Genomic DNA, 12,845 nt, shown 5'->3' with positions numbered 1-12,845 from the left:
TGCAGCCTTACTGCTGCCATGATAATAGTGCACTTGAATTGAAGTTCTGCATCATCAGCAGGTCCAAAATACTGGAATCAACACTTCTCTGTCCTTTTTTAATTTTCCCTATCTTTGCCTTTATTCTTCTTCCCATTGCATGGCCAGTCTCATCTACCGCAGCCTGGCTTATCTTTGTGCTGCAGCCCTTGAGTGCTGAGAACCTAACTCTGGTCCCAGTTCAAATCAACAGGAGTTGTCACTGGAATCAGGGACTAGGGCCTGGTTCTCAGGGCAATGGGCTTTTCCTGATGAGGGTTGGACTTTTCTGTTCAGTTTCCCTTTTTAGTAGACTCCATGCGTAAGATGCTCTAATACTGGAACATTCTTGCTTTCTCCATAGCTGCAGCTGGGCTGAAAGTAGCCAGTGATAACCATATCATTCAGCTTTTGTAGCACAGCAAAACGCCATGTTGTTTAACTTCACCAGTTACAAAGGGCACTTCTGACCACCCAGTTGTGAAGAATGACCAGTTCTACCACAAAACATGGCAACTTTTCAGCAGCACCCTGCAAAGCTCTACTCTCAGAACTCATCAGCCACGCCCAATGAGAAGAAATGATCCTGCACTCTGTTCCTAATACCCATACTCCTGCACAACAGGGTTCTGGGCTTTTTAATGACAAGTGGACCAGTTTTGTTTTGTTGTGTCTCATGGACATTGGACAGTGTACTTCCTAGCCCCCCACTGGAGTTGTGTCAGAGCAAAGGGTACTGCCCTGAACCATCCACCCTGCTTCTGTATGGCCTGGGCTTCATGCTCACTGTGTGAGATCACAGCTGCAGATTTGGGGGAGGGACTCATGGGTGCCTTAACACTTTGGGGACAGCATTGATCATATGACCTCAATCTTTTCTCCTTTCACATAGTAATATGCAAAGCTTCAGTACTTGACTGATGTTAGTGTGAAACTGCTGTCCTCCATGTAGCTACCAGCTGTTATTTTCCTTGTCAGCATGACCTTCAACCTATCTGTACTTTCCCTTCTCTTAGGCCTACAAAGTTAGATTGACATAAGCTGCCTTGCATGTGCATATGCTTAATTAGTCTTCCACTGATGTAAGCACCCCTTTTTGCAGACATAATGATGCCATGTCCCTGAGTGCCATTGAACCCTGGCTGCTGTACTGAGGTTGATGCAGCATCAAAGTAAACACTGCATTAACAATGTCAACCCTAACAGTCCTCCAGCAACTGTCCTAGAATGCCCTATGCTGACCTTTCTGGTCACAAGGGGCAGGGAGACCAGAAAACTCCTCCAATCCTTTAAAGCCCCACAGATTTTTGAAATGCTTTTTCCTGATTATCTAGCTTGGTGAGCACACTTAGCAGCTCTCTGGTGTTGGCTCTTAGCCAACTGCCAACTACACCCTCCAAATGCAGTCCAGCTTGGAGTAGGCAGGAGTTATTGGATCTCCTGGGCCTGTGGGGAGAAGAGGCTGTGTAGGCACAGCTCCAGACCAGCAATAGACATATGGACAGCTTGCATGGGTGATGCAGGAGAAGGGGTGTGACATGAATTAGCAGCAATGTCACATGAAAACAAAGGAAATACAACAGGCATATCAGGAGGCCAGCAGTCAATCCAGTGCCAAGCAGCAGACCTGTATGCCATACTTGGCAGAGACCTCACTGTCACCCTGTACACCACTGTGGATACCTCCAAGGAGCCTGAGTCATATGCCCCTTGTGGGAACAGCAAGGAGAGAAGAGGAGGAGGATGGGGGACGTGAAAGCAGGGGGGTCCAGCTATGCTGAGAGTCATGGCTTGTTTGAGACACCACTGCAGTCCTGGCAGTTGAGCATGGGTAAGCTTCCTTCCTCAGGTAAGTATGTACATTTATTTTCCATTATAGTGACTTTGCCTCCAACTTAGCAGGACACAGCTGTTGCCTTTTCACTAATTTACTTGTACCAAAAAGTGTAGCAGTACACAGAGAAGTAGCATTATCTGCTTTTCATGCCCCTGTACAGTTAGGCCAGGGAAGCCATGCAGATTAGATTCTTTAGGTACATAGGGCTGTCCCTTGATTCCTCCTGAGATAACGGCAGCAGGCACCATTGCAGTAAACGGTCAGGCTGCCAGAAGCAGCTGTGCTGTCTGCTTGTGTCCCTGTGTGATTTGTTTGTGTCCCACCATACATGGCCAACACTTCCCAAAAGACGTTGGACACAAGCAAGTTGCACCTTGGCATACCTACCCATCGCACTGTGCTTTGACACAAGTGCTCCTGGGGAGTATGCACAACACCCATGCAAGGCACCAAGTATACACCTATGACTTTATGCCAACATAACTTGCATGGGCAGAAGTTTGTAGGTTGACATGCCCTTCAATATGGCATGTCTCTAATTCCCTTCAGAGGGGCAGGGAACTATGATAGTTGCTCTGACTGATTTTTGGGCCAAGGCCCCCTGCTTATGGAGCATTCCAGAAGGCTCAGTTCCCAAACCTAAATATGTCCAAGGCTACAGTGGCAGTGCGAAGGTTGGGCTAAGCCACTGAGCATCGCCAAGCTCCCAAGGCGGTAGAACAGATATTCAGAAAGCAGTGGCACTTCTAAATACTAATCCTAGACCTGCTTTATGATAATACCCACTACCATGTGCCCCCCATAATATGCCCTGCCCTCTTCCAGTGTAAAGCCACCTGGGAGGCAATGAGAGTTGCCTGTCGGGGCATGGATAATTGATGCTGCCCATCAGAAGATGCTTAGGAAGGGAGTAGAGGGTGCTGCAAGAAAAGCACTACTTTTCTTATTTAAATTACAAATAGAAGGAAAAGCTCGACCTAGCCCTCACCACCTTTTAGGTGAGACACCTCCAAGACTCAAAACAGGCCTGGCCTTCCTTTCTACACAAAATCATTACTCATGCTGGAGTGGCTGCACAGTAAGTATAGCCATGCTGGATCACACCAAAGGTCCATCTAGCCCAGTATTCTGTCTTTTTGAAGGTGGCCAGTGCCAGGAGCCCCAGAGGGAATGAACAGAACAGGTAATCATCAAGGGATCCATCCCCTGCTGCCCATTCCCAGCTTTTGGCAAACAGAGGCTAGGGCCACCATCCCTACCCATCCTGGCCAATAGCCACTGATAGACCTATTCTCCATGAATTTATCTAGTTCTTGTTTGAACCCTAGTCTTGGCCTTCACAACATCCTCTGGCAAGGAGTTCCACAGGTTGACTGTGCGTTGTGGGAAGAAATATTTTCTTTTCCTTGTTTTAAACCTGCTGCCTATTAATTTCATTTGGTGACCCCTACTTCATGTGTTATGAGAAGGAGTAAATAACACTTCCTTCTTTACTTTCTCCCCACCAGTCATGATTTTATAGACCTCTATCATATCCCCCGTCATCTATTTTCCAAGCTGAAACGTCCCAGTCTTATTCATTGCTCCTCATATGAAAGCAGTTCCAGACTCTTAATAATATTTGTTGCCCTTTTCTGAACCTTTTCCAATATATCTTTTTTGAGATGGGGCAACCACATCTGCATGCAGTTGCCAGTTTGGATGAGAACACACACATGCCAACTCACTGTCTCTGGGTGCTTAGGACTTCCTTAGTTGACTGAATTAAGTAACCAGGTTTGAAAACATTTCTCCCCTGGACTTAGACTGTCTCAGTTTCCACCTGAATTCACAAGGGAAATACTGTTCATAGTCCCAGGGGTTTTGTAATTTCATGGTCAGAGTGATGCACAGGTTCCCAAGTGGCATGAAATCCAGCTAGAGCTGGAGTCAAACTCCCAACAAATACACTGTGTTACAGCCATCAGCTGCAGGGCGGCATGCTGCCAAGAGACGAACAAGGCAGGCCTTACCCTTGAGTCCAGTGCTCTGTACTGGAATGAATTTACTTTCAAAATCTATACAAAATATACACAAACTGATTTCTTTTCCTTACTACTTTTTCCCCTGGCTCCAGTAGTGCTGCTTCTGCTCTGTTGTGTCTCACAGGATGGTGCAGAATCTAGAGTTGGGATTCGGGCTCCGCTGCTGGTTGATTTGTTGCTGCAGGCTCTCCTTCTCCTTCATCAAACTCTCTATCCGCTCTTCCAGCTTCCTCACTTCTCCTGTCCATTTCTGAGGATGTACAACAGCACAGTTGCTATTTGTCTGAGAGAGGCATTGGCACAGCACTTACAGGCTAGATTCAGAAAGGGACTCAAATCCCTAATTGTTTCTTTAGGTGCTGAAGTCCAGCATTTGGGTACCTCTGCCATTCCCAAAGTTACTATTCAGCTGCCATCTAACCCTTACGTTTCTCCTGATAGCTAGCTGATGAGCTGGTCTGAGCCCTAGGTCACACCTAATCTCCAAGGTGCTTCTCACCCTAGGTTGCATGCAGGGCCGGCTATGGGAGTTTGCTGTGAGCATGGCTAGCCTGCACAAAAGGCAGCCAGGAGAAAGAGCAGGTGTGTGTCTCTATCCATCTGGCCCCCAGGCTACCTGAGCTGTGGGAGAGTCAGCTTTGAATCCCAGTGCTGCCTGGGACCCAGGTGAGAGTCCTCATTCCTAGGCTTTTGGGGGGTGCGTCTCTGTCCCCTACTGAGGCTGTTTGATTGTGTAGATCTTAATAAATGATCATTGGAGCGAGGACATGAACCTGACTCTCCCACCTCAGTGCCCAACCCATGGGGCTAGTGGCTGTGAGGGAGTCACTTGTTTTTCCCAAGAAAGGGCTGACCTGGCTCAGGCACCTACCTCCAGAGGAGGATTTATGACTGAGAACCCTCTGCAGAGACAGGCACCCCCTGTCCTACCTGTCAGGTGCCTAAGACCCAGATCAAGGGGAGTTAGGCACCTAAGTACATTTGTGGAGCTGAACCCTAAGCCTTGCCCCTTTCCTCAGCATTTCATTCCTGGCTAGTGTAGGCAGATCCTGTGCTGGCTTTTGTGAATCCCTCTCAGGCCCTACACTTCCTATGCACTGCATGGGGGAGTGGGGGGGCTGTGAATGCCACAGGATGGCAGGGCACCCAGAAGTTAACCCTGTCATGCACAGTATTGCAATGCCTCATCCCCTTTGTGAAACTAGCCGTAACGCCTTTGCCTCATTCACTGCATGGTGAACCCCTGCGAGCGAAGCTGCTACTCTGCAGGCTCATTGCAGCTGAGGTTCTAGCAGGTGACTTGCTGGGTTTGGATGTAGTGTTAACCAACCTCTACACCAGCGCTTATAAAAGCAGGGAGCAAGGCTACAAGAGCTTTTGAGGAAAGAAGGAAAAAACAAACAAACCCAGCCACTTCTACCTAGGATAGGGACTGCTTTTTGCAGAGCTGGCAGCTCTCCTTTCCGTATGGGTGCAAACAGTGCATCTGTTACTGGTGATAAAAATAATAGTCTTCAACGAAACATGACAGCACAGAAAGAAAGGCAGAGGGAGGGCATGGACCCAAAGCAAACTATCAAGACTACCCACTTAATGGGGCTAGTTCCTCCCTATAATCAAAGCCGCCTGCTAGGGGAGATACTGTGCAGTCACCCAGCTTAGAAGTCAGCCAGGATACCTGGTAAAAACACTTGCAAAAATGCCAGTGTTTGTGATGGCCACACCAGTAGCCCTGCCTGTTGTGTGTGAAAAGCTCTGTGCTGGAGCCTCGAGTCAGGGGGAACAGTGAAAAAAGCTGGTGGTACAAAAACCTTAAAAAATATGAAGGTGACCCTCTTGCTAATGATGAGAGTGAATTTCTGGAGGGGTGCGGGGAAGCTACATTATAGAGCTCTCCTCCCGCACACTGGCTCGTTGGATGGGAAATTACACAGCCCATCAGAGGCAGGCTAGAGAGATCCAGCAAGAGCAGTGCCTTTGATGCGAGACTAAAAAAGCAGTGCCACACAGGGAGGGAAAATGGCTAAAGAGATTCAGACAATGGTCTGAACACTGGAGCGATAAGGGAAGACATCTTGGGGGAGAGTGAAGATGGGGAGATGGGTGGGTCCCAGAACCAGCCCAGGCCAGATGAGGCGGAAAAGGCGGCAGGTACATCTGAACTGAATTTGCATATGGCTGGAGCAGGGATTGGGAGTGATATGGCCTGGGAGATCCATTCTTTCTGCATGCTACCACAATAACTCTCCTGCATATAGGCCAGCAGTAGCCCTAACATCAACCCCTGCTCTCATCCTAGGGGTAGACCAAGCAGTAACCCTCAACCTAGCACTAGCCCTAATGCTAACCCTAAACCTAGGCTGAGAGGAACCCTAACCCAGTGCCTAGGCTGAATGCTCTCTCTAACACTAACTTTAATTTAGGTTTAAATTTAATACTAATGCTAATGCTGGGTGTAGCGTGACCACTTTTCCTAACTCTTAAACCTAACCTAGTCCTAACTTTAACTCTAAACCAACACCTAACTCTAACACAAGACCTAGGCCAAGCAGTACCGCTCCCTCTACCCTGAGCAGTCACCCTAATGTAACCCTAAAACTAGACATAGGCTGGAAAGAAACCCTAATCCCAAACCTAGCCGTAGGCTAAACACTAACCTAAAACCTAAACTTAATCTGTGCCTACTCTTAAACCAGGCTTAGGTGTAGGCCACGCAGTAACCCTAAAGATACTCCTAATCCTAAATCTAGACCAAGAAGTAACCCTAACCTAACGTTTACCATAACACTCCATACACTGAGCAGTAACGCGCTAGCCCTAGTCCTAACCTGAGACGTAACCCTAAATTGGGCCTAACTTGAACTCTCAGCCTAGGCAGGGCAGTAACTTCACCTACTGTAAAATATCCCCAACCCTAACTGCAATTTAGGCCAAAACCTAAACTTAGTCTGAGCCTTAACCATAAAGTTACAGTCAACCTAACACCAGCCTGATCCCTAACCATAATCCAACCCTAGGCCTTAGCGAATCTGCCATACTTCACCTCAGAGGTGGCTGGATTTCAGCGGTGAGGGAAGTAACTGTACTATAGGCAAGTAAAGACTCGAATATATAGTTACATTTTACATGTTAAATTAATAATACCGTACTATAATAATTCAAGATCATTATCATTGTATCCACTCACAATTCATGGCACCAAACCAGAACTCACTGATGGACAACTTTGCCAAATGAAGAGTGATCATTTTATTATTACTTCTAAGCAAAATGTGTTAGGCACTTCGGTAGATGGCTACATTTGCTGGAGCTACATTAAACAGTGGTTTCTTGGATTCTCAGCATTACTTTCCACTGTGTGTATTTTTGCTCCTAACCCTTTGGTGAAATTATGGTGTTTAGGAATTGGGTGACATCCCTTTAAATAGTTTGTGAGCCCTCTAGCAGTGCTCACTGTCTCCAGTCTCAGAAACCACCAGGACCCTGAAGATCAGTAATGTGTATATGTAGCTAGGCTACCTGGCTGGGGCTAGGGTGACCAAATGTCCCGATGTTATAAGGACAGTCCCGATATTTGGGGATTTTTCTTATATAAGTGACTATTACCTCCCACACTCTGTCCTGATTTTTCATATTTGCTATCTGCTCACCCTAGCTGGGCTAGTTAACAACCGCGGTTATTTGTACCCCACTGTGCCCAGGCAGGTCCTTTACATGACATATGTGCTGTGAGGGCCAAAGACAGAACAAACCTGGACAAATACAAGGAACGGACAAAGTGGGTATCGGAAGGCACTGTGATTAAATGTTTCCAGCCACATGACCTAGTCTACAGACAGAGAGAGCGAGGGAGGAAAGGCGTGTATGTAGAAAGACAGACAGACAGGGTCTGGGCATCAAACCATCTCCCCATGGCTTTGCCTAGGGCCCATTGCTGATAGCAAAGCCACAGATGGGTGAAATTCAGCCTTGCACTGAGTCTGTTCAGGGGTGAATTTCACCTCGGATCCCTTCAGCACGGGGGCTGCAGTTTCCCCTGCAGGGCAGGCTGCAATGCATTATGGGTTGCAGCTCAGGCTCACCCTGTATTTAGCAGCAGTTTGCTGCCTTGCTGTATTAGCGGCCCTTGCATGGCAGTTACCTGCCTGCACCACTCCTGGATGGCGCTCCCAGAGAGTGGTCCCTGGATGCTGCCGTCCCGGCGCAGGTACACTTCCCCCTGGTCCGTTTCATAAAGCAGCAGCTCCCCCTGTGGCCTGGGCAGATGGACGCTTAGCCGGATCACCTTCAGGAAGATGCCGGTGTCTTCTGCTTTGACCACAGGGATGAAGGTCAGGGCGTAGGCATCTGGGAACACCTGCGGCTTGAACCCTTTCAGAATGGAGTCAATGAGCAGACGGATGCGGTCCTCCTCTTTGGGCCCACACCTGACCCCATGCACGAAGCCGCTGTCTTCCACCCCCACGAAGAGGCTGCCCCCTTCGCTGTTGAGGAAGGCGCACACATACTTCCGGACGTGGTGTTTGAGGGTCCCACTCAGGTATTCCCCTCCACCCCTCTTGAACTCCACGTTCCTGGTCTCGCTCCCCATGAAAGCGCCATAGAACAAGCGCTCCTGGCCCACGATCTCCCTCTGAACGATGGCGCTGTCTGACCTGGTACCGCTGAGACACACTGCCGGCCATTCCACCAGCTTCCGGGCTTGAGGGGGGCCCTTCCAACAAGGGCTGGGCTGGGCTTCCTCGGACCCCCACAGCCTGCTCTTGCCAGACTGCAAATGCCCCAGCACGGGAGAGTCTGGGGCGCTGGCACCATCCGTCTGCGTGTCACTCTGTGCAGAGCCAGAAAGATTAAAGGTCACGTGTACGCAGGGACAGACAGCGCAGAGTGGGGGCGACACGGACGACTGCAGCCAGTGTTATAACAACAGCACAAGGCCCCTACTCGTAATAATATTCAGGCTTTAAAGCACATGGGCCCTTTTATTTAATTGCAATTCTGCTGCAACAAGTGACTACACTCAAATCTGCCCCATGAGAATCACCAGCAGAGCTGCTGACTTCTTACTGCGCCTTTTACTCCTGTCAGAGCAGCCCAGTGACAGGCGAAGGCGCTGGAGACTATGGCTTCTTGTGCAGCATCCACAGAATGGTTTACTTCATTCTCCCCCTTGTCCCTGGGCAAACCCATTGAAGGCCTGGGGGGTCCATACAGCGTCTTTGTAACTGGTGCTGATGTGTGAGAAGGAAGAGCCCAGCCTGACTCTCAGGTCCTGGGGGACCTGGCAGCGCTGGCAGTTACACAGCTCGTCTTTTTAGCAGTAGATTGAGCATGCCTGAGCTGGAGTCATGGAGAAAAAACAAATATGGAGCCCGTGATGCCATTTTCTGTCACATTTCAGAGCAGAACTACAAATTACTGTCCTGGATGCAGGAATCACTGGGTGAAATTCTCTGGCCTGTGTTCTGCAGGGAGTCAGGCTGGATGAGCATACTAGTACCTGCTCGCCTTAAAATCAATGAAATTCTGCCCTGAAATCAAGGGGGATGCCCGTTGTGTAAGTCAGTCCACATCACGTCCTATCTCCCTGGACACTGCTGGGTCCTTCCCAGTAGCACATTTTCTAATGCATTGGCTACTTAACTGCTCTTGCCATTTCCACTGGGATCTGAAAGTCAAGCTGGACCAGGGCCAGCTCCAGGGTTTTTGCCGCCCCAAGTGGAAAAAAAAAAGCGACAATTGCGATCTGCGGTGGCAGCTCTACCGCCGCTGCTTCAGGCTTCAGTGGCAATTCGGCGGCTGGTCCTTCGCTCCGAGAGGGAGTGAGGGACCTGCCGCCAAAGAGCCAGATGTGCTGCCCCTCACCATTGGCCACCCCAAGCACCTGCTTGCTGGGCTGGTGCCTGGAGCCAGCCCTGAGCTGGACTCTTTCCTTCCTGCACATTATCATCTGTATTAAAGGTTCCACAGGGCCAAATTATACCCTTGGTAGCACAGGGGCAACCCTCATTGTCTCCTAATCCGGCCCCAGGAGAGACAGCCCCTGGCCTTGGCTGGACTTGCCCAGGTTGAACGGACTGGAACATGGCAAACAGTTCTGTTGATGGTGCACAAGAAGGAACGGACTTCAGCTGCTCTCTCTCAGCTGTGCTGGCTCCTCAAGGCTAACATAGTAACAACTTAGTGATTAAAAAAGGGTCAGCAGCTCTGGCTCTGTCTATGCACAGGAGGTGAACCCCCCTCCCTTGGGCAGGGGGCAGCACAAGGCCTGGCCAGCACAGTCCCTTTGAAGCCGTCAAACAGGGATGAAGAGGGATTATGTGGCACAAGGACCTCGAGCACTGCTTTCAGAGTGGTAGCCGTGTTAGTCTGTATCAGCAAAAACAATGAGGAGTCCTTGTGGCATTTTAGAGACTAACACATTTATTTGGGCATAAGCTTTCGTGGGCTAAAACTCACTTCATCAGATGCATGGAGTGGAACATACAGTAGGGAGGTATAAATACACAGCATATGAAGAGATGGGAGTTGCCTCACCAAGTGGGGGGTCAGAGCTAACAAGCCAATTCAATTAAGGTGGAAGTAGGCAATCCTCAACAGTTGACAAGAAGGGGTGGAAATCAGTTTTGTGGTGTTAATGAGGCCAATGTAAACAAGGTGGCCCATTTCAAACAGTTGACAAGAAGGTGGGAGTATCAGCAGGGGGGAATTAGTTTTTGTAGTGACCCATCCACTCCCAGTCTTAATTTAGGCCTAATTTGATGGTGTCCAGTTTGCAAATTAATTCCAGTTCTGCAGTTTCTCATTGGAGTCTGTTTTTGAAGTTTTTTTGTTGAAGAATTGCCACTTTTAAGTCTGTTATTGAGTGTCCAGGGAGATTGAAGTGTTCTCCTACTGGCCCCCAACCTGAAGCAAATACTCACCAGCAACTACACACCACACAACAAAAACACTAACCCAGGAACCAAACCCTGCAACAAACCCCGGTGCCAACTCTATCCGTGTATCTATTCAAGGGACCCCATCATAGGAAATAATCACATCAGCTACACCATCAGGGGCTCATTCACCTGCACATCTACCAATGTGATATATGCCATCATGTGCCAGCAATGCCCCTCTGCCATGTACATTGGCCAAACTGGATAGTCTCTGCGCAAAAGAATAAAAGGACACAAATTTGACATCAGGAATCATAACATTCAAAAACCAGTAGAAGACCACTTCAACCTCGCTGGACAATTTCCCCCTGCTGATACTCACACCTTCTTGTTAACTGTTTGAAATGGGCCACCTGATTACATTGGCCTCATTTAGCCCACGAAAGCTTATGCCCAAATAAATGTTAGTCTCTAAGTTGCCACAAGGACTCTTTGTCTTGACTGCACTGTATCTCAGCATGCCCTCTCTCAGAGCATCTGCTGGCCATGGTGGTTCGGAGGGAAGCCAGGGAACCCAGCGCTGGAGTCAACAGGGAAGCTCTTCCCCATTCCAGGGCCAAGCCAGGAAGGCGGCATTGCTGCAGTGCAAACCGTGGGGGCCAGGAATCTTGCAGCCAGTGCCAATTGCTGAGAAATTCCACTTCTTAGCAGCTCACACTACTGCTCTGACCCATGGGATGAGGTGGCTCATCTCTTGGAAGGAGGGAGTAACGAAGCGCTCAGCCTTCGGATGGAAGTGCTGCCGGGGCTTAGTTCTCCTCAGGGCCACCCGGGGGGGGGGGGCAAGTGGGACAATTTGCCCCGGGCCCCACAGAGGCCGCCATGAGAGTTTTTCGGGGCTCCTGGAGTGGGATCCTTCACTCGCTCCAGGGTCCCCGGAAAACTCTCGCGGGGCCTGGGCCGCGGAGCTTCTTCCACATCCAGTCTTTGGCAGCAGGGGGTCCTTCTGCTCCGTGGCGGAAGGACCCCTGCTGCCAAATTACTGCCAAAGCAGGACCCGCCGCCAAAGTGCAGCCAGGTCTTCGGTGGTAATTCGGCAGCAGGGGGCCCCGCCGCGGGTCTTCGGGGCACTTTGGCGGTGGGTCCCTGAGCGGAAGGACCCCCCTGCCGCCAAATTACCGCTGAAGCAGGGGCCCCCCGCCACCGAAGACCCCAGGCCCCCTGAGTCCTCTGGGCGGCCTTGGTTCTCCTGGGTGAGAGCTCCCTCTTGTCCTGCTGCCCTGGTGATCTCAGTACCAAAAGGCAGCATGTCCAGCCCGCCCCACTGGGCCTTCGCTGTCACTCCACTAGTGTAGTGCATTGTGCCTGTCCCAGCTCAATGTCTGGGCTTACCTCTTGGTACTCCTTAGCACTGGGCGAGGCTCTCCTGCCTTCCTCCACCACCAGGGTTTTCCCTTTCATCACTAGCTCTCTGAGGAGATGTTGCTCCATGTCTGAGGCAACCTGGAGCTGCTTCAGGACGTTCTCCAGGCTCAGCTCAGTGGACACCTGCACCAAGGCATAGGCCCGTCTCGGTTTCTTCACCACTTCTATGTCGTGCCGCTGCAGGGGGAGGCTGGCGGTGCCCAGAATGTCCTTCAGCATGCTGCAGAGAACCTCCCGCGAGTACTTGGGGTTTAAGTTCCCAATATACAGTGTGTAGACGTGAGTCAGGCAAGGGAGCGCCTCCTCCACGGGCCCTGCGAACGGTTCCCCTGCTGTCTCTTCCATAGGCTCCTCTGCTGATGACTCTGGTGAGTCGTCCATTGCTCAGAACCCCGTCCAGCTCCCAGTGCCAATAGCTCCACGTCCCTGTCTCCAGTAGTAACGGTGCTCCAGTTCCAATGCTTCAGGCAACAAGACTAGCAGTGGCTCTTTTCCATCGTGCTGCCTCTGTGCTCTGCTGCTGGCAGGGCTGCTGGTCTGTGGAATGCCATGGTAAACCCAAAGGCACCTCTCCGCCTGCAGGAACTTTCCCAAAGGAAGCTGTTGTGGCTGCAGCCCCTGCACAATGTTATATTCTGCAAGGAATGAGCCAGGGAGCGA

General features: G+C 50.2%; 1 protein-coding gene across 1 annotated transcript; it reads right to left on the bottom strand.

The window, feature by feature from the left end:
- Positions 1–3,970: 3,970 nt before the first annotated feature.
- SLFNL1 (schlafen like 1) lies at positions 3,971–12,574 on the bottom strand. Its single transcript, XM_050932348.1, has 3 exons — positions 12,153–12,574; positions 8,021–8,710; positions 3,971–4,129 (listed from the first exon to the last, which is right to left on the bottom strand). Exons 1-3 carry the CDS (start codon positions 12,564–12,566, stop codon positions 3,998–4,000), a joined length of 1,236 nt encoding a protein of 411 aa, XP_050788305.1. The 5' UTR covers positions 12,567–12,574; the 3' UTR covers positions 3,971–3,997.
- Between the last annotated feature and the right edge of the window lie 271 nt (positions 12,575–12,845).

The sequence above is a fragment of the Gopherus flavomarginatus genome, chromosome 22 (assembly GCF_025201925.1).
Source record: "Gopherus flavomarginatus isolate rGopFla2 chromosome 22, rGopFla2.mat.asm, whole genome shotgun sequence".
Lineage (NCBI taxonomy): Eukaryota > Metazoa > Chordata > Testudines > Testudinidae > Gopherus > Gopherus flavomarginatus.
The sequence above is the reverse complement of the archived record's forward strand: the minus strand, read 5'-3'. Positions and strand labels throughout refer to the sequence as shown.